This window comes from Osmerus eperlanus, chromosome 16 (genome assembly GCF_963692335.1).
Source record: "Osmerus eperlanus chromosome 16, fOsmEpe2.1, whole genome shotgun sequence".
Taxonomy (NCBI): Eukaryota; Metazoa; Chordata; class Actinopteri; order Osmeriformes; family Osmeridae; genus Osmerus; species Osmerus eperlanus.
In genome coordinates this window covers 8,319,096-8,345,220 of record NC_085033.1, presented here as the reverse complement: position 1 = coordinate 8,345,220, position 26,125 = coordinate 8,319,096, and the positions used below count along the sequence as shown (strand labels likewise).

General features: G+C 46.3%; 2 protein-coding genes across 5 annotated transcripts in view; both read right to left on the bottom strand.

Moving 5' to 3' along the window:
- Positions 1–19,005, bottom strand: part of LOC134037055 (microtubule cross-linking factor 1) — a 34,052-nt gene extending 15,047 nt beyond the window's left edge. For all 4 annotated transcript variants that reach the window (XM_062482345.1, XM_062482346.1, XM_062482347.1 and 1 more), the window contains exons 1-5: positions 17,669–19,005; positions 15,724–15,948; positions 15,373–15,531; positions 1,565–1,624; positions 58–1,461 (exon numbers count right to left, since the gene is read on the bottom strand). In XM_062482345.1, coding sequence (XP_062338329.1) covers positions 58–1,461; positions 1,565–1,624; positions 15,373–15,531; positions 15,724–15,948; positions 17,669–18,532 — 2,712 coding nt within the window. In that variant the 5' untranslated portion in view covers positions 18,533–19,005. The remainder of the gene's footprint in view (positions 1–57; positions 1,462–1,564; positions 1,625–15,372; positions 15,532–15,723; positions 15,949–17,668) is intronic.
- A 284-nt stretch (positions 19,006–19,289) lies between these two features.
- rab12 (RAB12, member RAS oncogene family) lies at positions 19,290–25,836 on the bottom strand. Its single transcript, XM_062482349.1, has 6 exons — positions 25,252–25,836; positions 23,998–24,058; positions 22,573–22,711; positions 22,337–22,426; positions 21,881–21,985; positions 19,290–21,626 (listed from the first exon to the last, which is right to left on the bottom strand). The coding sequence occupies exons 1-6, from the start codon at positions 25,469–25,471 to the stop codon at positions 21,519–21,521; spliced, it is 723 nt and encodes a 240-aa protein (XP_062338333.1). The 5' UTR covers positions 25,472–25,836; the 3' UTR covers positions 19,290–21,518.
- Positions 25,837–26,125: the final 289 nt, after the last annotated feature.

Below are 26,125 nucleotides of genomic sequence, written 5' to 3'. Positions count from 1 at the left end.
GTGACAGCATACAGTACGGGATTAGGGGAGAAGGGCGACGGAAATTCTGGAGGTTACCTGGAAGTCCGTGACAAGGTCCCTTCCTAGGGTTCCGATGGGAGAGTCCCGCGACATGGAGGTGACCCCAGACAGGAAACTGCTGGACTCTGTGAGGTTGGGCATGGGCGAGAGGTCCTCCACCCTGTCCCTCATGCCCTCCCCCAGGTGGTCCACCTTCTCCATGAAGATGTGCAGCTCCGTGCGGAAGGACTTCATACGAGAGTTGATGGTGTCCAGGACTTGGGAGTCGGATTTGGCCCCGCCCCCTGCAGAGTGATCCCCGCCCCTGAAGGCCCCGCCCTCCAGGCTCTCTGCGCCAGTCACAATCAGCTTGCCGTCATAGATCAGACTGTCGGTGTCTGTGATCAGCCGGTCCACCGTCTTCCCCAGACGCTCCGCCTCCCGCTTCACGTTGTTGAACGTCTCGCGCTCCTCTCTCCTGCGATTGGCCAGCTCGGCGGCGCTGAGCTCGCTGCCGTCGGAGGGCTTGACGCTGGCGAACCCCGAGGTGGTGGCCGTCTTCTCGAACAGGTCCTCCGAGTCGCTCTCGCCGCCCACGGGCCCCTCCCGCTTGGGGTGCAGGAGGAGCATCCGGCCCGCCTCCTCGTCCTCTGTGGCCTCCCGGCGCCCGGCGTCGCTCTCGGCGTCGCCGTCGTGAGGGCTGCCCGTCCGCAGGCCCAGGTGAGCGGCGAGGTCGTAGCGCTGCACGTTTGACATCAGGACGCGGTTCTCGTACTGCAGCTTCATCACCTTGCCGCTCAGCTCGTTGATCTGCATCCGGGCAGCCTTCAGCTCCTCCATCAGCACCCCGCTCCCGCCGTTACCGTTGCCGGGCTTGTAGAGGCCCGCCTCTCCGCCCGCCGCCTCCTCGCCCCCGGCCGAGCCCACGCCGGGGCCGAACTTGAAGCGGTTGAGCTCGGAGGTCAGCTGCTTGTTGTGGTCCTCGATCTCGGAGATGGAGCGCCGCAGCAGCTCCGCCTCCTCCTCCACGAACTGCAGGTGGCGCCGCAGCTCGCTGGCCGAGTCGAGCGCGTCGCCGCCGTACGGCGAGGAGGGCACGCTGGAGAAGGGCTCGCGGCCGAAGCAGTCCCTCTCGTACTGGCAGCGGATGTCGTCGTTCTCCGAGCGCAGGCTCCGGTTCTCCACCTCCAGCTCCACGATCTTCCTGCCCAGGATGTTGGCCTCCTCCTCCACCAGCTTCAGCCTGAGGCGGAGCTCGGCCTCCCGGGTGCTGTGGGGCCCCCCGCCGGGGCAGTCGGCCAGGGGCAGGGGGCTGTCCACGTCCCCGTACACGGACTTGTACTTCTGCAGCTCCTGCTCCAGCTCATCCTTCTCCCGGCCCAGCTTGGCCATCTTCTTCCTCATCAAGGTGGACTCCTCCTTGGAGAACTGGAGCTGACACCGGAGGTCTGCACTGTCCTCCTGCACGAGGAGAGAGAGAGAGGACAGAGAGGGACTGAATTGTTTCGCGTGAAGCCGTTTGAACACACACACACACGGCGTTACATTGGAGGGAAGAGCCTACCTGGTTAATGGATTTCTTGTCCTTGAATGCTTCTCTGCTCCCTCTCCTCCTTAAAGCAGTCTGGAAAGAACACAAAAGAAATGTGAAGGACTCATTATCGCACGAAAGAAATTAGTCAACTACACCACGAAGAGATTACAGGTGAGCAGGTTTCCATTCAGAATGCTGTTTTTTCAAAAGTGAAGTAGCAGATCCAGAACACTACTGATGACACTACGATGTACAATAAGATCATGGCAGCTGCAATAATGAAACATAATTACGCAATTAATCCTGATGGTCCCTATATGACTTAGTACATTTTACATGGATACATGCAATTACTAATGAATTATGGAATAACTCTACAGGCTGAGGGACACTGCATAAATTCACATGGCCGCTAATCTAATGTGGATGCGTTACATAATGTTCTCATCGTCAAGTCAAAGGCCAAATCTAATAAGGAAGCATTTTTACTAATGCAGATCACATGACACGGCATGATGGCAGTCTCTGATAAATGCACAGAGAGGCGTCTTCATGAAGGCTGTTCCATCCAACCCATCTGGTCGTCATGGAAAGCTTCCTGCGCAACTGAGTCAGTGGGTCAGAGGAGGGAAGTCCCATCATCTAGATTGCACTGCGGCGTAACTATGGTACAACCGTGTTTCATAAACCCTACAAAACACATGACCAACACACCAAGGTTCCAGTCACCAGAATATTCCAAGCTGACAAGATGAAGACAAGCAGTTCAACTCGTCTCAACCAGTCAATGAAGTCTCTGCAGACCCGTGCTTAACTGCAGTGCTCTGCTCCTGGGATGTGTTCAGAGGGTAGAGAGCATAGAGCAGTGTGCCGCGTGCAGTGCCATGCTACATCCTGCTATGTTAAAGATGCAGTATGGAGCAACAGTTCCACCCACAACCAAGAGTGACAGGCGTCTTATCCCAGCTCAGATTCAGCGGTTCAGAACGTATCAACAATACTGGCTGCTAAGCATCTGCCTGTCCAATGGGGAAATGCGTCCTAATACTGGAGGCTGCACGCAAAGCCTGGATCAAAAGTGTCCTTCCGCACGCTATCTTAGGGGTTTAACTGACGTATTTTCAAATATAATCATTCAATTGGAGCTAGCCCGCTGCTTTTCTTGTGACACAGGCATGATGAGCGTAGAAGGAAGAGCACTGTCATGTGCACTCACATCATGCACACACTCACAGAGAGAGACCGACGGGGAGAGTGAAAGTGAGAGGCAATCCTCTATGAATATATTGAGCTTCTCAGTGTGAACCTTATTCCCAGGTCCAGATGGCTGGTGAGGGTATTTCAAGGTCCAGATGATCTATGTGACAGCTATGTTGCTAGGCACCCCCGCCTGCTGACATGTGTGACCACACCCACTCAGGACATACATGGTCCTGCAGTGTCCTGCAACTTCAACTTCATGACCGCTAGAATTATTTAGACCTAAAATGCTATAAAGCATGAATAATTTTACCTCCATGTAGACAACAGCTTGTTCTGTTGAATGTTAACCTAACGTTAATGTCATCTTTTCCACATCTGACATCTGAGGGAACTCCACAATCCTGTAAAAGTCCCCTTAAATAGTCCTACCGGCCAGCTTGAATCATTTATGGCCTGACACATGGAAAATGTGAGGTTGACCTTGTTCCGCCCAGAGATGGACGTTGACTCACTCCCTGGCTGGGTTACAAGTAGGGAAAGCCCACTTAGATACGGCACCAAAACACGGGTCCTAACACAGGGAGGAGGGTGGGAGACAGGGTGTAGGCTAAAAACACGTACATTCACACACATTCTGTATTCTCTGTGAGTCTGAGGTGAGCTTCGACCCACAGTCATGCCTCGAGGAGCCTCCAGACTTTCGGCACTCCAGTCTGATTCCTCATCCATAGCTTTAAGCTTCTGTGTCCTGTCTGAAGAAGTGAATGGTGGGAGGGTATTCAGTAGATTTGATTTCACAAACGCTAATGGGAGGTGATTGGCCTCTGAATACTTGATAATTCTGTGTGTATATGAAAGGCAGCATTGCTTTAAGCAAGCAACTGGTCCGATACTTACGATACAGCAGAGTCATATTTGCAATAAAAACCCTTAGCATCTCCTTCTCTGTCTGCGCTCTCTCTCTCTCTCTCTCTCTCTCTCTCTCTGTCTCTCTCTTTCTCTCTCTCTCTCTCGCTCTCTCTCTCTCTCTCTCTCTCTCTCTCTCTCTCTCTCTCTCTCTCTCTCTCTCTCTCTCTCTCTCTCTGTCTCTCTCCCTCTCTTTGCATTGAGAGAAAGAAGGAACACTTTTATCATGTGAAAGAGAGAGATACTTTCATTGCTTACACCTCTTCAGTTGCAAGCCTGCCAGCAGTGTGGAGTAGAACAGATCAGCCCACGCACCTTAAGGTGAGACAGAGACAGGTGCCTAGTATGCCAAGAGAAGAGACCATCAGTTCCATCACACTGAAACTAGTGAGAGATATAGCCACGCAGCGCTAGCTGGTATTATCCCCCGCTAAACGTAACAGTCCAATGTGTCCCCACCCCCAGCCAATCAGATGGCCTGCCGGAAGCTGAGGTCTCAGTGAGGGCTGGGATCCCTGACACTGACCCTTAATTCCTGCTCTGGGCTAATCTCTCCTGGGAGACACCGGATTAAAGCATCTCCCTGAAAGCTCTAAAGGCCCAGGCTATGACTCCCAGGGTTCCCTTTGGCTGCTGTACCCAGATTCACAGCCAGACACAAGAGGAGAACAGGAGAGAACGCTGAACACTTCCACATCCCCAAATGGGTGGGGTCAAACGTGAAATGGAGAGGATCCCAGAGGATATGTGTGAGATGAAGATTTATCTTTAGATAAGAAGGCCTTGCCATTGCATCCTAATTGGAGAGATTAAACACATTTTCACCATAAAATTGATCAACAAAGTGTGCTGAGGGAAAACATTCTGTCTAATCAACCAACAGCACAACCTAAGTAGAAAAACATGGTGCGGTCCCTCCACTTGCACATAATGGGTTTCAAAATGTCAATAATAAAATGTGTTTGGTTTACGTTTACAAATACTCACAAAATATTATCCATTTGAAGTGATTATAAATATAGAGGAATCTCGCTTTACTGATATACTATGTAGCTATTATAGTTCTACAACATTGTAATTATTATAATTGTTGACTCAGCAAAACAAGCAACAGAGACCATAAAATACATGAAAATTCCTGCCCACAAGCCCCTACTGTAACAACTTAACTGAGACGGTGACTGAGCATTGAATGGTGTGAATGAACACACAGCCATCATTAACAATGCTCCTATCACTGGTGGGCAGACTGGCCCCTCAGGTCATCTGCTGTTCCTGATCAATCTGCTGTCTGTTACCAACACAACACAAACACACACAGCCCATTCCCCCACCCTCCTGATGACTTTGATGAGCCATGTGTGAGACTGGGACAAGAAAGGGTGAAGAAGATGAGAGGTGGGGGGGGGGGGGGCTGTGACATACAGAAAGCCCACAGTGCCTGTTCATTGAGTCCTGTGGTAATCGCTGTATAACTACAGTCTGTTAATCCACCAGTCTGGCTAGGGCCCAGGGGACTGTAACCAGCCTCACCAGACAACCACCCTGCACCAGCTGGGCCTGCCTGCCTGCCTGCCTTCAAGCCTGCCTGCTTTTCTGCCTGCATGGCAACAGAAAGAAGAGTGTGTGTTTGTGCGTGTGTGTGCGTGCGTGTGTGTGTGTGTGTGTGTGTGAGAGAGAGAGTCAGCATGTGTGTACGTGTGCACAAGGCTGGGCTAACGTGGAGGATTCACTTTTTCAAACAAAGACACCACTTTATTACAGAGCTGTCAAAGCTGCATTCAGGTTGGTTGAATTGCCAAACCATCCATGGGTGTAAAGCTAGGACCCAGGGGACACACTCCTGCAACACGAAGCATGTGCTTCAGGTTCAGCAGACTACTGCAGAAACAGTCCAACACTGCACCAGTTCAAACATTCTCTTCCATGGATGTGCTGGCCCTTCAATGGTTTTACCAGATAGTTTTTCTCATCTAGCCTCTCAAGAGTCTTACATTAGGCTTTGATGCATCCTGAAAAATATGGCCAAGTCACATCCTGCTGTGACATCACAAGAAAAACATCCAGGGAATCCAACGTGGGAGGGACAGAAAGGAAAGAAAGGAAGCAAAGTTTATTTATTTGTTATGAGATTGAACAGCTTGACCTATGAGTTTGTTTACAGCAAGGTGTGTGGAGGGTAAAATAGAGCGTCTGCTGCCAGTAATGAGATTATACAGGAAGTGCGGTGTGACCAGCGAGGGTGACATCACACACAAAAGGAAGTGTTGCGACTCCTCGGGTGGGACTCGGACGGTTATTTACATCACTGACAAAGCCTTGATTTATAATTGCAGCACAACCATATATTTACCAGCAATAGAGCGTGGAAGGATAAGACCATATAAAAACGTTCACACAGATATTATACAAGCAAGAATGACCTGAGAAAATAGCCTCGCTAGACAAGCCGGTAAAGTAGCACTCCATAACTTTCCTTATGACCACGTGTGAGAGCAAGTGATGCTCTCTCCTTAATCACATTATCACACCAGAGTGGACTATTACTACAGACATACACGGCAACATGCCGTGTGTGTATCTATGGAAACATGGCCTCTTACAACTTCACACTACACAGTGATATGTCAGCACGCTTTGCTATTTTTACATTCGCTATCAATCTTTAGCACCAGCATCGGCCTATAGTGTAAATGGGCCTATACTGCAAACGGATAAACTGTCCAGGGCAGACCTGGCATCCCCAGTGTACTGAACTCCCCTGTTGGATAGGGCACCGTTGGGCTACAAAATGCTCTGGCTGAAGCAGATCACAGCCTCTGAAAATAGCAGCGACAGGGGTATTTCAAAAATACCTAAACCAGTCAAAGCTAACTGAATTAAATTAATCCAGTAAAGTGTGTGCATCAGATGTTCTGTGAGTGGTGTGTGTGTGCCTGTGTGTGTGTTGTGTGTGTGATGTGTGTGTGTGTGCATGTGTGTAAAGTGTTTAGCAGCGAGACAGCCTGGAAGCAGCACATGGAGGTCACCGCAATGTCAGGCAATACCCAGCGGACGTGAGCATCTTATAAACAGACACAGCATGGCACCTAGCTCGACACTACCCTGCAGAACCCTGAAAACCAAAGTATGTTGGTTGTAAAAATAAAAACCTTATCAATAAAAAATACAGACCTTTCCCTTGATGTAGACACATTTTTTCGGCTACACATAAACAGCATTCTGTTTAAATGTTCACGTTTCCTTTGTTGCTCCAAGGCACAAACTTCTTGGTAGATGTGGATGAATGTGGAATGTGGTCATGTATACAGAATGCTTATTGTCATACTTGTATATATTCTTCATATGTTAATCCCAGTCAATAGTATGGCGGTATTAGTATCACTTTGGCACATCTACCGTGTTGCTCACATGCTCTAATGCTTGTATAACTTGTTTCCCTGACGTCCACATGTTGTCGCAAGAGTTAATTAGTTTAATGTGAAACTCAGAGTACAATCTTTTTACTTTCACAATCTGTCTGAAATATATTTGCTACATGTCTTCCCTACAGTATATCTTCCTAAATTATGTTTTCTTCTCTATCAATAACAGGATGTTCTCTGGCCTTCAGAGACTTTGCAAAAGCCACCAGGAGACTGCTGTCAGATTTCCCCCTGATTCTTTATAAATCTCACTCTGTTAATATGAGAGTGGATATTATTGCTTCAAATCAAGAACCCGGGTAGATGCCATACTGTTGATGTATATGGACATTTCTTCCAGACAACCGTTCCCATTGGACCACACCCTGTGACACATTCTTGTGTGGTTGCAGCAATTAAACAGCAGACTTTATAGCTTGGTGTGTGTGCACATGAGTGTGTGTGTGTGCATGTGAGTGTGTGTGTGTGGGTCGCACGCACAGTGTTCTTCTCTGCTGAGCTTGCTCGGACGTCAGTCTGATCGTCACACTGCTTCCCCTCACATTCGACCAAACCTCCTTACAACTCCGGCATGGCGTGGAGCTCTCCGAAACAACACTGCCTCGTAAGTGTCCTATCTGGCCTCAGTTCGATACAGCCATGCCAACTGGCAAGGGACATAATACACACACGCACCCCTACCTCCCCAAACCATCAGAATATACTTGTTAATCACTGTTTAGGGAAATAAGAACATGAAAGTAATTTGCAATGAAGTGCAAATTGCATACAAATCCTTTTGCAGTCTACCAAGCATGTAATGACTCTAAATTAAACAGTTCAAAACAAAAGGTATAATTAGCCACTTTTGAATACCTCACCCTGTGACAAGGACTGAAATGCACGCACGCTCCTCCTATAGCCTCCTCGTTATTCCTACCAAGATAAAAAGAACCTGCACGTCGTATCATGTAGCATGTAGTATCAGTTACTTTCTTATGATAGACCGGTATGTGTGAATGTGTGTGTAATCTTGAATACTCATTTGGCTGAAAGTCTTAAGTGCTATGATCAGCATGTCCCCTTGTAAGAGGACAGAGAGAGAGAGAGAGAGAGAGAGAGAGAGAGAGAGAGAGAGAGAGAGAGAGAGAGAGAGAGACATGGGGGTACAGTGGAAGCAGCCACCATCAGCAGGCCTGCCACCACAGACGGATGTGCAGCTACTGTAAATGCTGTCTTTGTTACTGTAGCCAGCTCCTGTGTCTGCTGTGTCTACACAACACAGGGGCGGAGCTGCCCTGGCACCTGCACACCGCTCTCATCCCTTCAAGTCCGCACATTTGTATGCACAACAAACACACATTTGTGCCGGTATGTGCCTTTGCATGTGAACACACACACACACACATACACACACAGACACACACACACACACACACACACACACACACACATACACACACAGACACACACTTCAGTAACAAACACACAGATCAGTAACAGTAGCCAGCCAGTGAACAGTAATAAAGCCAGCCAGCCAACCCTCTAAGCCTCACAGTAACTAATGACTCAACGCCTGACTGAGCTGCCCATCACTGGCTGCCATGGTTATGGGACTGTTAGAGAGAGGGAGGTAGAAGGACTGGACACTGGGGACATAAGATGAACAGCTGGCCAAAATAGGCCTGTCTGATTCTAAATATCCATTAACCTATTATTGAGCTGAGGCTGAGAGCCTGAGGTGATTAGTTATTGAACGGGTGGGCTTCTTGAAACATCAGAGCCTTTTATTTGACCATACTGTATACTCTCCTGTTCTAACAAATGATCTGTTCAAAGCCTGATAGAGCCATTTATGTAATGTAAAGCGGCCTTAACAACCTGTGTCACCTTCTGATGAGAAGGATAAGGAGAGTGAAACTGGCAACCTCCCGGAGAGCTGCTTCTGGTGAGGCCCAATGGGAGAGAGGGAGCGGGACTAATTGGATGACGCTGCTATAAAAAGAAGGGGCACAGGATGCCCCGCCCTCAGTGACCACTCTTTTTTTCTGTTAAATGACACACAGCCATCTCATTCACAATCCATGGATGTAGGCCAGCTACATCTGTGTATGTCGGTTTATGTCGAGTTTGCTGAGCAACAGTAACCGCTACAAATGATATCACGGCACAGACAGCCCTGGAGGAGGGGGAAAGTTGCCATCTGTCATCTGTCGACAAGTTACTCAGCAGGTCCACCGAGTATTCTGGGATGGCAGTTGGCATGGTGCCAGCGGGCCGCAGTACTGCTCTAACATGGAGAACCATGTAAAGGGAGAGAGATGGAGGAGAACATCATCCCTTGTTCTTCATGCCAGGGAAGGAGACAGTCACCTCTGACTCCAGCCCTCAGGAAAATAACGCTGCAACTCAGAAACAGGGAAAGCATTCAACATTTGTCATACTGTTGCTGCCATAACACCTGTGCATCTGTAAGCGACCAGGAAGCTCCTCTAAACTCTGTCACTGAAAGACTCAAGGATTATCTAATCAGGTCTTATTAGAAGTAGGCAGGTATTGAAAGTCACCGCTGCATCGAGTGATGTGTCAGATGTTTCTATATTTACCTTGTAGATTCTCTTCATCGGTTATGTTTTTGCATACAGTAACAGTCTGGATAGTAATGTATTTCGATGGACTGTCGGCCAAACCAACAACATAAAATAATAAATAAAGCCATAAAAGGTCCCAATGTAAAATAAACACAACGCCCGGGTCTGTGACTGCATGCTGCATGCTGCCATTTATGTTCCCTAAAGGGGGAGGCCTAGACCTTCATAAAACACACCTGCGTGATCACATGAGATGTCAGCTGATGACATGACACGCAGGATGCCTGAACTAGCTTTGCCCATTACTACATAATAATACCCATTCTTTTTGTAAACATCTTTCTGTTGATTCAAATATCTTAATTGAGAACTTATCAGCAACTAATTACCCTCAGCCTATGATTAACACAGAATTAAGTATTCAAGCTACTTAAAGGACAACAGGGGGCCCAGTAAATCATTCATAATTACCATGTGTCCTGTTGTTTCAAGAGCCCTCCTCCTAAGCCAGTGACCATTAACCACATGTCTAAAGTGATAAAGCCTATACTATATCTACAAATCTAAATCTACAACTCTATTAGTATATCAATATAAATGTTTGTGTATCTTTGTTTCTCCTGCTCCACACAGCCAGCCCAGGACTCTCTTCCCCTCTGGGATCAGACAGGCCTCTTCTCCCACTAATGGGCACCAGCCAGACAATGTACCCTCATTCCTATCTGCCAGATTGGTGTGTGTGAGAGTGTGTGTGTGTATGGGGGGGGGGGGGGGGGGGATGCGGAGAGAAGAGGGGGTCCAGCTGGTTCATAATGAGCCCCTCCTTTCCCCGCACCCCTCCCCTCATCTCTCTCACTCCTCCTCTGTGTCAAAAGGGTCACAATGGCTCAGTAATGAGCAGGAGGGGCTGAGGGCTCCACACACAGGGGCTGCTTTGAGGTGCCCAGGCGGGAGGAAGGAGGCCAGCGGAGAGCTGTTTGAATTATATGGTACCATCCCCGAGGACCACTGTCACAACCAACACCCAGACCTCAGGTGGCAGCACCTCTCCGCTTTCCTCCAGAGAGCCTCTCCGTGGGCTCGTCAGCCCAGATGGTGGCCCACATCCTGGGCTGGAACCTGCTTAAGTGGATGTTCCTAGTGGATGTGGGACAGTGGGCAGTCCTCAGGGCTGTATTGATCAGGCTTCTTGTGACGTGTGAGGAGGAGTCCAGAGCACTGAGACAGATGGCTTAGACGCTCCTCCAGACCCAAGCTGCCTGCTCAGGTGGCTCAGGAGGGGTTAGAGCCACGGGGAGATATGGGTCAGTGGGACAGGAGATGGCTTGGCACATATGGTTCTAATGACTTGTAAGCAGAAAAACAGTTTAGTAAATAAGGGTAATCAGGTTCAATGTCAGTTGTTGGATTAACTCTGTTAAACAAGTGGGGCAATACTGACCATGACCTTATCTACTGTTGTTTACTTCTGAATATTCTGTGTTGTTTGGAAAGTCTATCTGATCTATATTCAGTGAGACTGTAGTTGTGGAGCATTCAACCAGGGAGGCATGTCTATTATTGCTGAAGTCGTTATTAAATGATGGCTTCTTGATTGCAACAAAACAAGCCTAGAAAACACTGAGCACACATCTGCTCTGCCAGTCCTCTGTACATGATGACCAACTCTGACAGAGAACAAGCTGCAGTCCATCCTTTGATCTCTGTTCCGTGAGGGAATCTGTATGGATCAGACAATGAGACGCAGACAATGTACAGTCTGCTCAAAACGAATGATCAGCTCTCCTGAAAGGTACAGTACACTTCCACACCCTGTTTGCACTGTGCTACAGGAGAAGACATGCAAGAACACTTTGTTTCAGTGGAAGCTGGAACTCTGCGTTCCTCGCCCTGGCTTCTTCCTGGTCTCTGAGGAGCATTTCCCCTGGCCCTCGCTGACCAGAGCACAGAGACAGCCCTTCTGCGCTAGCTCCTGCCCAGTCAGACGATGCATTGTCCTCATCCACACAGTTTAAGCTGGCCCCTCCATCTGACCATGTCCCGCAGTGTCGTCGAGCACGTCCTTATCCGAGCACATCCTTATCCGAGCACACCGCTTTTTTGACTACGCTTCACTGGGAAAGAGCTGGGAAACACAGCGACTCAGGGCAGACAAGTGTCTGCCAAGATGCTGTCACCACTCCTGCATATGACTCTAATCCGTTTAGAGACACCATAGGATATCTGCGGACTGCGGTTATAGAAACATTGGCAGGAGAGGAGGATCTGTGATGGGGGGAAAACGGCAAGGAATTTGTCCACTCCTCTTCCAGTGGGTTTGACCTGGGTGAAACCCACTTCCAGTGGGTTTTGATTACATCTTTTCAGACCAGATTAAACGCTCGTATTCCATTCATCTTTTTTTTCTGCTTGGCTTGGGTGTCCACCTTGGAGCAAATCTGATGGATTATCCAAGGCTGGTTGAGGATTTATTTAATTTAGAACCATAAACATCTGCTCTGGGGATCCAAAAAGGCAGCTTGACATTTCACACTTCTGGCATAGAGGTTGGGCAGAGGAGTCTGGGACAGATGTGTTTAACTGAGAACAGATTCGTCTCATCCCCTAAACCGCTGGAGTGGGTTCGGGGATTAGACTGAGGTCTGTTTCATTGATAAAGAGAGGGAATATGAGTCAGTGTTGTTGAGGTTGCATGCGATAGCGTGTTCATCCACTTCTAAAAATTCATGCAAAATATTCAAATCGATTTTTTCTCAAAGGTTTTTTCACATCAAAGGACACATAAATCCTTATATGGACACGACTGGGTTCATACAGAATGGATTAGGCCAAATCCCTTTCTTTGTCATTTGTCCTGAGCTAGGTGCTCTGTGTATATATGACAGTGTCCATCCCACCAGAGTCACTAGAGAATACAGTCTTGTCAGCAGGGACTTCTTCACAGCTTCCTATGGATGTGTGTCACTGCAGTAAATTCTTACAGTAGCAGAGTCCCTACGCTGCTCTCGCCCTCCTCTCCTCCCCTCGCTCTCTCCTCTCTCTTCCTCCACTGGTGGAGTCAGAGAAAAGACATTAACTAGGTCAATGAGATTCTTTGCTATCCTTCTAGCAGCAGAGAGGAACCAGGATCTGCTGAGACACCAAACTCCATCTACTCTACTCAATCTGGACGTGAAGGAACACAGGAGTGTGGGTCACTGCTATCGAGCAAAGCAGCCAAGAGTCATTCTCCCTCTCTATCGATGTTGTCACTGCAGTAACTGTATGTCACACGCTAGCGTTTCCTGGTGTTGGTGCAGCCATGCTGACCGACTGGCGCCGACACACAATGAGCAGGACAGTTTGCTGAAGCTGTAGTAGACTCTTTGAATTCTGATAACAAGTATTCAATCATCTGAATCTCTTAGTGATATGACTTCACATCAGTGATGCTTCATTAAACGCATCATCGGCAAGGCTTTCTTGAAAGGCCAAAGACATGATTTAAACCACTCCACCATCCTCTCCTTCCCTGTTTCCTGTGTTCACCTCCACCACGCGGAGACAGCAGCTGCAACATGCCCAGCTACTCACTACAACAGACGGTCGTGGCCACCGGCTCTCCTAAACTGTTTATGAAAGGCTGGTAAGCTGTGGCTGTATCCCAGGCCGACAGGCCGCCACAGCCATCTGACTGCACGCCTGTCCTCCTCTCCCCCCCCCCCCCCCCCCCAAGCGTCCGGCTCTGAAACATGCCAGGCCGTTTCATAACCAGGCCTTCTTGTTGGATTAATCCAAGCCAGGGTGCCAATCCCTCAGCCAGAGTCCCACTGTGCTCCCTCAGATAGCACACGGGCAGGGACAGGGTGGGGAGTTACTGTAGCATAATGCACCAGCTAGCATATGGCCCACAGTCCAGTTTAGCTCTCTCTCTTTTAGCTCTCTCTCTCTCTTAGCTCTCTCTCTCTCTTAGCTCTCTCTCTCTTAGCTCTGTCTCTCTTAGCTGTCTCTCTCTCTCTTATCTCGTTCTCTCTACTCTACTCACCATATTCACTGGTATATTGTAGCTCACTTTGATATTTTATTTCAACACATAAATATGGGATTTCTACGTAAGGCTTTCTAACTTCTTGAACTTCTCTACCTCATGAACCATTTTAGTCGAGCGTTTCAAAATAGAGGAGACTGAGTCCAAATGAAATGCATGGATTCCAGCTACTTGGTTAATGAGGAAGTAGTAAGCTCTTCGTCCGGTTCCACAACATTCTTCTTAAGAACATGCTTCTTATCAGCTGTGTGTGCTCCTCTCCATGAGAAAGATTGTGTGTGATGCATCTTTTTAAATCACACTTTAGAATCAGGCATTTGACATTTTCTGGCAAGTAAATTTATAATACTCGGCCTTATGAATTTTGCGGGAATGAAACAAAATATGCAACAGCCAGAAGCATACATTATTAAATCCTCTCTGAGAAAAAAAAGGAAGAATCCCTCACACCAGGAAAATCTTTATGAGCCTAAAGAATGAGCTTTTCCCCTTACATAAGGAAAATAATTATAAGAGCCTTTGTCCTGCTTAATTAGAGAATGTTGGACAATGCACAGAATATCAACACCTCTGGTGAGGAAGTGGAGCGGTGGTCACATGACGTGTAGAGCGCAGATCCAGACGCTGCCAGTGTTTTTCTGGGGCAAACCTCAGGGGAGTGGAGGAGAAACTGCAATCACTCAGTGCACTAGAACAGCTCTGCCTTTCTGTGTCTCTCCCTCCCCTTCTCTCTCCGTCCATCCCTCCATCCCTCAGAGCTTCCTGTGGTCCCGGTGTCAGTTTGCCAGGCTCTCGCTCTGGTCGCTGTCCCTCCGAGTTAACTTGAAGTACAGATTAAGGCCACCACGTAGAGGGTGCCACCTACTCACTACACCCACAGGGTGGCCTATCCACACTACTCACAAACCACTGAAAAGGTCAATAACGTCCAACAGCAGTCAGGAGAAATTAATCCTTGCTGCATCAGCAAACCAAACCTAGACATGTCCTTGCAAGGTCAGACACCGGCAGGTCAGGTGGACCTTTTATAAGCTGAAAAATCTTGCTTCAGTGAATAGGAACATGTCGAGCCCTATGGTGAGATATAGTAACAATGCTATTGACTGTCACCACACACTGAACGTGTGTGTATCTCTGCCCTAGTTCCCCTGTGTTCCCAGGCAGCACTATACCTGCATATGTCACAGTTCATTAGCTTAAGCAAGGAGATAAACCCAATCACCAAGAATAGCTTCTCCACATCTTCTTTTCCTTCACGTCTCTTAACCAGGCACAGACACTCTAATGAGCTACATCAAACACACGATGGAGTGTTGACACGTACACTAGCCGTATAATAAACAAAAGTAAAAAAGGTCTGGGGCTCAGTGTCTACACATTAAACCATTTTCTAATATTTGTGATAGATACCCAGACTTTGTATTTGATCAAACTCTACCCTGAAGGGCTTAGGGAACCATGTAATGATTAATGGAGATGATTAACTCCAGTGACCCTCATTGCTCTGGGCAATGATCTCCATTGATTTGAAACAGACAGAATACTACCCTATACACAAACATAGGCTCACATAACAGCTGAAAGCTGTTTGGAGTACAGCAGACTTCTGAATGGCCAGTTATATGATGCCGGTTCTTCTCATTAGCTTCATCATCCTCATCATCATCATCATCCTCATCCTCGTCACAGACCGCATTACCATCGTACCTCTTTGGCCCTCTCCAGCTCGTTGTGCAGTGCCTGTTTGGAGATCTCCACCTCGATGATCTTCTGCCTGAGGAGCTCGTTCTCGTCCTCCGCTCTGGTGCGCTTGTCCTCCACGCTCTCCAGCTCGTTGTGTAAACGCACCGACACGTCTTTCGCCACCTGGGGGGTCACGTGGGCATGACGCACATAACACAAAAACCAATAATACATCGACAGACAGGTGTGTACGAGGGGATATGAGTATGCACCCGTTGCACACACACACACACACATGCAAACGCTTGTGTACGCTTGTGTAAACTGACACAGAGCCCCCCACCCACACACACTCCCATACACACACACACAGACCTTCAGGTCCTGCTCCAGGTTGCGGAGCAGCTCCCCGTCCACGTGGCCGGTCTGGGCCACCCGCAGGCTCCTCTGCTCAGCCTTGCGCAGGCGGTACTGCAGGATGCGGCAGTTCTTGTTGGAGCGGTCCAGCTCGCGGCGCAACTCCTGCAGCTGGTACACCTCCTCCTCCAGGTAGCTGTCCCGCACCTCCTCCATCTCTGCCCGCAGCTCGTCCACTTCATCCTGGCCAGCACACAGGGGTGAGGACAGCTCAACGGTCAGGTGCAGTTAGGACGTGAGTATGGTATAGCAATGCGATAAGCAGTCACGAAGCAGGGACAGTGCGCTTCCTGTGCATCTTAGTCACGATGTAACAGTAAGGCTTTCGTTGACACATTTGTCTCTCTGAACTGGTGTTATACCCCCAGCTAAAACGAGCTGGAAAACACATGTGTCTGTGAATATGTTTCATTGAGAGATAACAGAAGCCTGGCCAGGATGAGGAGAGTGTACAGGCAGTTGGTTTCGAGTCTCTAGGGTAGAGCAGTTGACCTCTATCCTGATAGCTGACCCTGCTCGTTCTGTTCACTGCAATTCCCCTGAGGACAGAGCACACGGCTTGACTGACACGTGAACAAAAACCCAGGCAGAGATCAGAGGCAGGGAAACACCTGGGAATGACGATGAGAACTGAATCTGTCTGACCTTGTGTTGTTCTGTGCACCTGACAATAAAGCTTGAAACTTGAATCTATATTTATTCCAAATGAATGAAAATCCCAATTGTCACAATTGTGGGGGAGCTGATGACAATTTAGTTTTAGCCAAATCAATAAGCAGGTTAAAAGCAAAGGGTCAGCCTGAGTGTGTCAAACAGGACTCTTAATAAAGGGTGTCATGCTTGTTGATTAGAGTGTGTCTCTATTTCCCCCTCCAAGAAAACATATCCTATTGAGTCTTATGAGCTGTGACACTCTGTGCAGCTCTGAGCTGATGTGTCCAATCAAAGAATTAACAGTGTCTGAGGAACTGAATTGTGGAAGGACAGGGACGGGGAATATCTGGATAACTGATTGGTGCTATGAGTGTAGCTTTAACCTGACAAGACTAGTACAAAAAGTATCTAGATTCTGCTCTGTATCAGAAAGGGATGAGTTAAGTTTGCTTGTGTGGAGGATAAAGACTGTGGATATGTATCTGGCTTACAGACAGACACGGAGGCATGCATTTGAACCCTAAACACATGGGATAAAGGACTGTTATCAAGTCCTGGGGGAAACAGCCATTATGACTAGAGGCAGTAAAGCTGATTAATTCTCTTGTCTTCCCAGAGAGCTGCAGAGACAGAGCTGTGATCAAGTTAGGAGAATCCCATGGTGACATGCATATGAATCCATCTTTGCACATCTGAAACATTATGGCAAATACTTTGCCGCATCAGCTCCTCTTCTATTCCCCTCCATCAAACTTGATCAAATAGCCTCATTTGTTTGAATAAGTTTCATTTATGTACAGGAGGTACTTTGTAATGTTCATGATGTCATTAGATCCTGGGGACAGATGTATCCCCATAATCTAGAAACTACAACATTGTCAAGGGAAAATATCCTGAAACTGGGATTGCTGTGGTTAAGAATACCTTGATGGCACTATTGGTACTATAACTGTAATGTAGGTAGCCTACAAATCAGTCAAGTTTGCCTCCAGTGTCCATCAAACCGAAAGTGGAATCTAACTGGTGGACAACTAATAAAATCCAAACGCTAAATACTGCAAAATCCCAAAAGGATATTGATGATACTCAATTGTACATTCCATGTTCTGCAATGGGTGATGCAGACGATATAGCCTATGCTTAATCAAATTGACATGCATTTCATGGTCACAATTGTCAATTTTGAGGAAACTATGCATAGGCTACACAATATTATGACAAACTTCAGATAAATAGATATGGTTTATACCTTGAGGTAGTCGTTTTCTGAACGAAGATCTTCAATCTCCCTTAGCAAATCCTCCTCAATTAAATACTTGCTTCCTTCCTGTTTAAATTGTGCGCTTGTTGATGGATTCTCCTGTTTACATTTCTCTCCGTGTGCACCTGTGCTGTGCTGAGCATGAGACATGCTTCCCTTCGCCTGAGAAGCCGCCGCCGCGCCAGTCTCCACTACGCGCAATGGAGCAACAGCCCCTCCGGTTGCTTCTGAGGATGATGCTGCCTGCAGCGGATTATCCGCTCCCACCTGATCCCGGTCACTGCCAGAGCCGGTGCCCGACTCTGCATCGCTACTAGCAACCGGAACGAGCTTCTGCTCGTCGGACAACGGTTCCGAAGGACAATCTGATAAATCTGAGCTGCTGTCAGTTTGACTAACCCTGCCGAGGGTAGCACCAGTTGGAACACGTATTGGAGAACCATGGCTGAACGGACTATGAGATAGTGGGGCTAATTTTCCCTTCTTGCCTTTGACGAGGATAGGACTGCTGCTGTCCACTTTGCTGGCGATTTTAGGTTCAAGTGCTGCATGTTGGGTGACCTTTATAATCTTTTTTGTGATAGAGGACTTGATGTTACTTTTTACCGTTGCTGGTTTGTCTTTCGCTCCAGTTATGGTGCGTCTGGAGCTGCGATTGGTTAAGGGCACTGTGGATGATTGCTGCTTATTCAATTTGGGGGATTTTGGTACAACTGCAGGTGGTTTAGGCGACCGGGAGTGGACATCCTTCAGAAAAGGTCTTGCCGGGGAAGGTGCTCTGTTCAACCGTTTCTTTTCCAACTGGTGGTTTTGCGGTTTGGTTTCACTGCCAGAGCCATTGGAGCTCTCCATTATATTCCAACACCAAGGGGAGGATGATGGAGAAATAGATCGATCCTCAGCACAGCAAAATACTCTGGACAGGCAACACCACAAATACAGTCTTGTTTCCCTGTTTTGCTATTCATCACTTCGGGTTGGTGATGCGCATACTGCGTTTTCGCGCTGCTTTATTTAATCCAATTGTATACATTCACCAGGTTGTCATTGTGCTCCCCTCTAGCCCGGCTCCGTGCTGTCTCCTTGAAGGAATCCCTGTAATACATGGATTTATCAGAAGGAAAATGATGAACCAGATTGCAGTCACTGCTCGCAAAGCTTAGTCGGAATAAAATAAATGCAGACTTCTCTTTATCCCCGATTTGAATACCCCATTCTTCGGTTTCGTCACCTCTTGGGCCCCTGTTCGTCCGCTCCCCGTCTCTTGCCCTTTCACACTTCTATCTGACATGTAAAATCTGCAATCGCTGCGGTCTGAGACTTGACGCCCGTAGTTCTGCGCAAGGCGCATGCGCTCGTCTCCCACAAACACCGAAACACACCCCTCGTTTTTGGTACCAGGTCAGACACGCCTTCGTGCGCATGTCCTTCCTCACACTATGTCTCTCACTCTCCCTTTTTCCCTCTCCCTCTCTCCCACACACACACACACACACACACACACACACACACACACACACACACACACACACACACACACACACACACACACACAGTACGAAAAACATGTGCCCCACATGTCACCCCTCAGGAAGTTTAGGACAAATAGTGTGAGACAGCTTTTAGGGTAATAAATACATACTTTATTTGCACATCATTAGTTTGAGAATGCCACTAGTTATAAATACCACAAATCCTTGCAAACTTCAACTGTTTCCAAATATCTGAAACTGGTTTAATAAAAAGTGCAGTCTTTCATCTTGTATGGTTTAATGTGGTGCGGAGAAACTTATATTTATGATATAAGTTTGTATCCAGAAACTGCTTGTTTGTAAAACAGATTATATAGAATGATACATCTTATTTTTCTCAATGGGAGTACATCAATACAAATTTCAGCCCAACAAACTTGAGAAAACATTTAACACAAACCATTAAAACAAGTGATGAATGAATTAATGAACAAACACAAACTGTTGCATAAGAACACAGAGGTTTAAACATATTTGACCTAGGTCCTTCAGAGGGCTCCAGCACATTTGAAAAGAAGGGAAACAAATACTTCTCTAGTTTTTGAAGTTAATATACACTTTTCATACTTGGCTACGGACAGACATTCGGTTATTGGAGGTCCTTCTGTCAAGCAATAATGTTTTGGGATAGAATAACTAACCACTGCTTAGTTGACAGTTATAAGTATCAGGCATACCGTATTACTTGAAAAATCACAATGTGAAATAATTAGTCAAAGCACAGTTTAGAACTTACAAAAAAAGACAAAGTTAAAGTCCCTGTTTTTAAATTACTTATATTCAGTTGATGTGAGCTGTGGTTGTTTGCTCAAATAATAATAAAGTAACATGCACATATTAGGGGCAGACTGTGCTGTAGGACATCCCATGCTGTTCCCAACAAAACATAACCCTGTATTTTTCAAATAGGCTCTGAATACATCCAGAAAATTCTAGAATTGTGATTTGACGTTTTCTTTGCACTTGCTTTAATTTAGGGGTCTCAGGAAAAAGTCTGGATTAAGATTACTTGCAATAAATGTGGACCGTGTTAAACAGTAGCTCTGAATGTTCCAAAAATAAGATGGGGGGGGGGACGGACGACGACTAAGGACTGTTCACAGTGGCTTCTAAAAATAGCATAACCAAAATGATCAACTGGACAATATTAGTTTAGAAACAAAAAGTGTACTCCTCCACCAACATGATGTTTGCAGTCTGTATACAGGATTCCCTGTGTGCAGTATTATGGACCTATTCTATATCTGAGCACAGCCACAATGCCCCCTAATCACTACACGACCCATCTGCACCTGCACTTGTTTGCCCAAAATGAAGGGACTCAAAAGGTCCAACATTTAAACAAGGTTTGTTTTCATTAGCTACCTAGACTAAGTAATACTGTAATTATTTTTACACTGTCTGCTAAACAGTTGAGCATGTCAGCTTAACTAGCTATAATGGATTGTAGTGCAAAACATTACAATTGATACAAATGTGACATGAACCATTCCAGCCACTAATACTGTAAGGCAAAAGGATGCAACTGACAACCACTTCAAGGCTATTTCTTATTGGCCAGTAATATACACACGTAAAAATTCAGCACACAAACCTCTTCAATGGAATCCAGCCAAAATCAGCTGGGCTATCTAGCAATATATTTACATTATTTCTTCAATCACAAAAAAACAACAACTGCACGTTATCTTGCCCTATTCCAAGCAGTCACTGTTTGTTTAATAACTCTTAAAGGGTGAAATCTCTGTATCTACAAGCAGTCCAATAACCTGCTCTCAGAGATGTGCGTTATGAGCATCCTTTTCCATACCCCCAGAACTGTAGAGATCAGAGACATGAGTTACTCAAAGTCTAACGTAGTGTATGTGCTTTTCAATCATTTTTACGGCGTAGGAAGAGAAGCAGCCCTAGTCCCTCTATAAGGAGTCCATGTTTCCTGTCTCTATGGCCCCCCATGTGTGTGGCTGTGCAGTGGGTACCAAGGGCTCTCTACCTGGAAGGCACCTGGGAGGCCCAGCTAGCTGAACAGTCCTGGGCTTGAGGTAGTCAGGAGCAAGGATGGACAGTGGAGGTGGTGGGTGAGGTCTATGTGTTAGTGTGTGTTGTCTGTTGTACATGCTATAGAGTTCAGCTACAGAAAACAGAGGTGAATTAGGAGGGCAAATCAAGTGGAGACACTGAGCCTCTTGCAGCAGCCACTGACTCTCACAATTCCAGACAGCTGCTCGATGCTACCCTCTGGTGGCCAGAATGGTTCACTGCATGTGCAGGTAGAATGGAGGGGGGGGGTCAATGGGGGGGTCCACTCAACAGCAGCGCATGCGGGGAGGGGTGAGCTCTGGAGGCACTTCCGGTTCAGGCTGCAGAGACAGGATGCTGTTGGAAAGCTCATTGTTGGTCATTTCCAGCGGCATCTGTTGAAAATAGCACAGAGGACGAGGAAAGCGTAGGTTAATGGTGTCGTCAATCTATTGAACAGCAGCAGAAACTATACAGGGTACAGAGTCATGATTACATGAGTGGAAGCAGTTATGAAGAACTATATTACATTATAAAATGTAAAGTAATTCCTCCTTAGCCTGTGCATAGCGTGCATAAAATTAAGCAACAGAAAGTTTTGTACCAAGTTATAGCCAGATCAAAATAGAGAGCCCCGTGAGCTACCAACCTTGCTAAGAATGTCATCCACCAGTTTTAGAAAGATCTCATCCACATTAAAGTTATCCTTGGCGCTAGACTCACAAAAGCGCATCCCGGAAATTCGCGAGGCAAACTGTATATGAGAAAGGACATCTTGTTTTAGTTACCGAACAACAATAAGCCTGATTCTTATTTTCGACAGTGCCTGCATAAACATTCAAATCGGACCAGTAGAAAAAAAGATTATGGTAACCAAAGAATTTAGTAAACTTCTTAAATAAATCTTAATGACTTTTTTTCTGTAATGAAGGCCATCAATAGGAATGTAGACTGGCATCTGAGGCATTATCACACTCTCTTGTTTATTGACCTCGCATGTGAGCTCGCCGAAAGACACAAGGCTGCTTTGGACAAGATAAGCAGCGAATCTTTGGACGAAAGTTACCCGGCGACTCCTCCTGTATGTTCTAAGGTCAGGGCTCACCCTCTCAGCCTGCTGTCGAGTGATGATGCGGTCAGTCTCACAGTCCAGCTTGTTCCCCACGAGCAGGAGCTCGGCCTCCTCTGATGCATACTGACACCCATCAACAGAGAGGGAAAGACCCATGAAGAGAGCTTGTCACACTGGGAGTACACAAACACTTCATGCTACCCCCCCCCCCCCCCCCGCCCATAAAACAACATTGATCGAAACAGTTATTTGGCTGAGGAACAAGTCACCTTGTCTATCATCTTCATCCACTTGGGCAAGTCATCAAAGGTTTCCTGCTTGGTGATGTCGTAGACGAGCACGATTCCCTTGGCCCCTCTGTAGTAAGCTGAGGTGATGCTGTTGAATCTCTCCTGACCAGCAGTATCCCTGGGTGGAAAGGGGGAACACTCAGAGATCTGCATGCATTAGAAATGACACTTTACATTAGGGTGCTCGTTGTGATAAATGTTCCTATCGATCATCTGCAATGTTATTACACTGATAAGGAGCCTTGTACTGTAAAGAAGAGTCCTACTGGTCCTACCCAGAACAAACCTAGGTAAATCAGAGCTTCATAGAACTATTATCATTAGACCAAATTAACTGATCTGCTATAAGCAAGAAGAACATTTTAACTCACAACACAAGAAAAGCCATTTCCTGATTACATCCTTATGACAACTGTAAACTGTGTCACAATATTGCCAGGTTCTCTACAAATGTGTATGAATCAAACCCCTCCATTTCTAATATCAACAAATCTACCCAGAATGACAAGACTGCCTATTGCCAAGAAGGGACAGATCTCCTAGCTACCGTAACTTTTGCGGACCAGGTTAGCGACATGCCTAGAGGTTAAGCTACATTCATATGAGTTCATGTACTGTACCTTGGGCCTGCTAGCCTGTCCCTTTCCAGTGTGAGTCAGAGTCAGGCTACGAGTAGCAGCAGTCAGACACAGGCGTCACATGGCGGAGGAGGGTTAGGGCTGACAGTGATGAAGCAGCCCAGGCTGCAGGACAGTGAGATGTGAGCTGCTCAACACGAGACACGAGACACATTCAGGACAGCCATCCTGAATAGACTGTGATGGTGAGGGTGGAGAGGAGTGGTAGAAAGGTTGGAGTGGAGTTGGGTGAGAAATAGGAAATGTAGGGGATGTTTATGGGGGTGAAGTGAATGAGGTCAGGAAGGTGGAGTTTGGGGGGTAGAATTGGATGAACGGGTTAGTGAACAGGATGAATGTGTTATTTAGGGAGACACGTATGCATTTCAGCCAAGCACAATGACACACCAAGCGAGCTCACGTACGGAGGTGTGTCTGTTTTGGCATGCAGTAGTTATTCAAAGCAGTAGATGTCTCTGCAGTTGAACAACACAAAATCATCCATTTCCAAAAATGGAATATTGCTTCAACATGTCTTGTTGACAACAACTGAAATGAATGAAGAATTCATGATGAGGATCTTTTTTGTTTAAAATTCAACATGCCTGACTACATAGAAAGGTGCATTTTAGCACTTGTCAAGTACAAGTACATGTGTTTCTGTCCAGGACAAATTAAGGAAAGGAAGCAATTCTAGACCACTGAGATGCACCCATAGACAGTCTGTTGGAGACAGTGAGATGGTGGAAGGCATCCAGTGGTCTCCGTCTTCCTCCTGTCCACTCACCATATCTGCAGCCGGATCTTCTTCCCTCTCAGCTCAACTGTTTTGATTTTAAAATCTACTCCTGCAGAGGAACACATAAGATACTGAAAATGTATATAAGGTGGATAACAAACCAACTTACCAAGCAAGTGCACATATTATTAAATGCATGCTACTTCATATGTGACAAAAGGCTTCTTCATAAACAAAGGTACACTGGAATGTCACTATCCACTGAGACATTTAGGCCTAGTTGTCAATGAATCCAGTGGCACAGGGTACTCTATCTTAGGATCCTGTTAAAAAAAAGTAGCTGTTTACTTTGAATACATTTTGATCAACGGGATAGGAGAGTCACCATGGGGCACAGCTCAAAGTGGAGCTCAAGTAACCTGCATAGCTGTGTCACAAGTATGACAAGGCACAAAATGGTTGCTTGCCAAAGCAGCTGCTTGAGTTTGACTATTTTGGGACTATGGCAGGCCTGTCAGTTGTGTTGGTCATATTGAGAGCAGTGTTCCCCCTTCAACACATTAAATGGCTGTGTACCATAGACACTATAAAGAAGAATTAGACTACAAATATTGTGCTTTTTTACACTTTCAGTGAAAATGTAGTGATTAAGCTAGCTGGATAACTTATTGATGAGTTAAGACAAGTGCTTAAAACACTAATAAAAAAGGTAATAAAGAAGGCCCTGCCTTTCCAATCTTTAGTTGTATCCAAGATAATAGTACTTGTTTAACGTAACTGCTCTTTAGAAGTACTGTACAACGACATTTGGGACAACATGGTTTACTGTAGCCTACCTGTCTGAACACAAATAGGAAATCTATAGATTGTTATATTAAACATGACATTAGATTTAGACACGGAAGCTAAGCTACAGTAAAACAAATAATAACACAGGATACGTATTTAAATCTATATTGAATCTAAATTCAATCTAAATGAATATAAAATACATTTGACATCATTGAGATTAATAGACCTGCTCTGTTTGACAGGCCTTGAGTGAACAACTTAAACCGCAACCGCATCAATCAATCAATGCACTGACTCAAGTGGCAATGAAAATCAAATGAAAAACCAATAGATCAATAGAATAGAACCAATAGAACAGATCTACAGAGAATTGCTTCCGTTATTGTTATACAGGCTGGCTACTACGGATACTGTACCCGATAGCAAATGTGCAGGAAAACAATGCTAGCTCTAGCTGCATAAACAATCACCGTTATGGCATGGCTATAGGAAAAGTTGTCTAACTCTTACCAACGGTTGACTTGCATGCTTCGCAAAAGGTATCGTCGGTAAATCTTTCCATGAGGCTTGTTTTGCCAACACCACGGCTGCCGATAATGATGATTTGAAGTTTATAATCAGCGGGTCTGGGTGGCATTTTTCTACGGCGAGACTGAGCCCCCAGAGCGGGGGACGCATTAGCAGAGCCCCCGCCACCGACCCTCCGCTGGATTTCGTACCTCGAATCCATCAATAATACCACATTTGTACACCTAAACACACTTTGATAAAGACACGTATGGGTGAGAATAGTTGAAATACGTTTCTTTCGTCTTACTATTAAAGTTTACTAAAGTTTTCACTCTTCAACTGTTGTTGACCAACCGACTTGGACTGTCAGGAGCTTTTACATTACGTCACCGCGCATCTTTCCGCTTCCGTCGCATTCCTTTGGAGTTGCATTCATGCTTTCATTGGAAACTCGGCAGTTTAAGTCTCCAGTATGTCACAATTAAAAACATTTGTACTTTATAGTGTCCCCTCAGCAAATTCGTACGATAAAAAAGAAAGATGTAGATGGATTTAGATTGTAATGGAGGAATTTCAGAAGTTGTCAGTTCCCTGTTTCCTTCACACTATGCTGTATTTTCTGTCCTGCCAGTCTCAAACATATGCCCTTGCTACTGAACGCAAATCTACAATTCCACAAGACACAAGCTAACAAGAGATTCTAGATGTATTTGCACTCTAAAACACTCTAAAACGGCATCCCTGTGTAGAGAATGGCCCCAAGAAGTATAGTGTAGCCTTGTCCTGCCTTTATGTACTGGCAGATAAGTAGGTGAAGTAGAACTTCTACTGTAGCAACTAGTAATACTGATGGTGCATTGCGCCCATCCGGGCA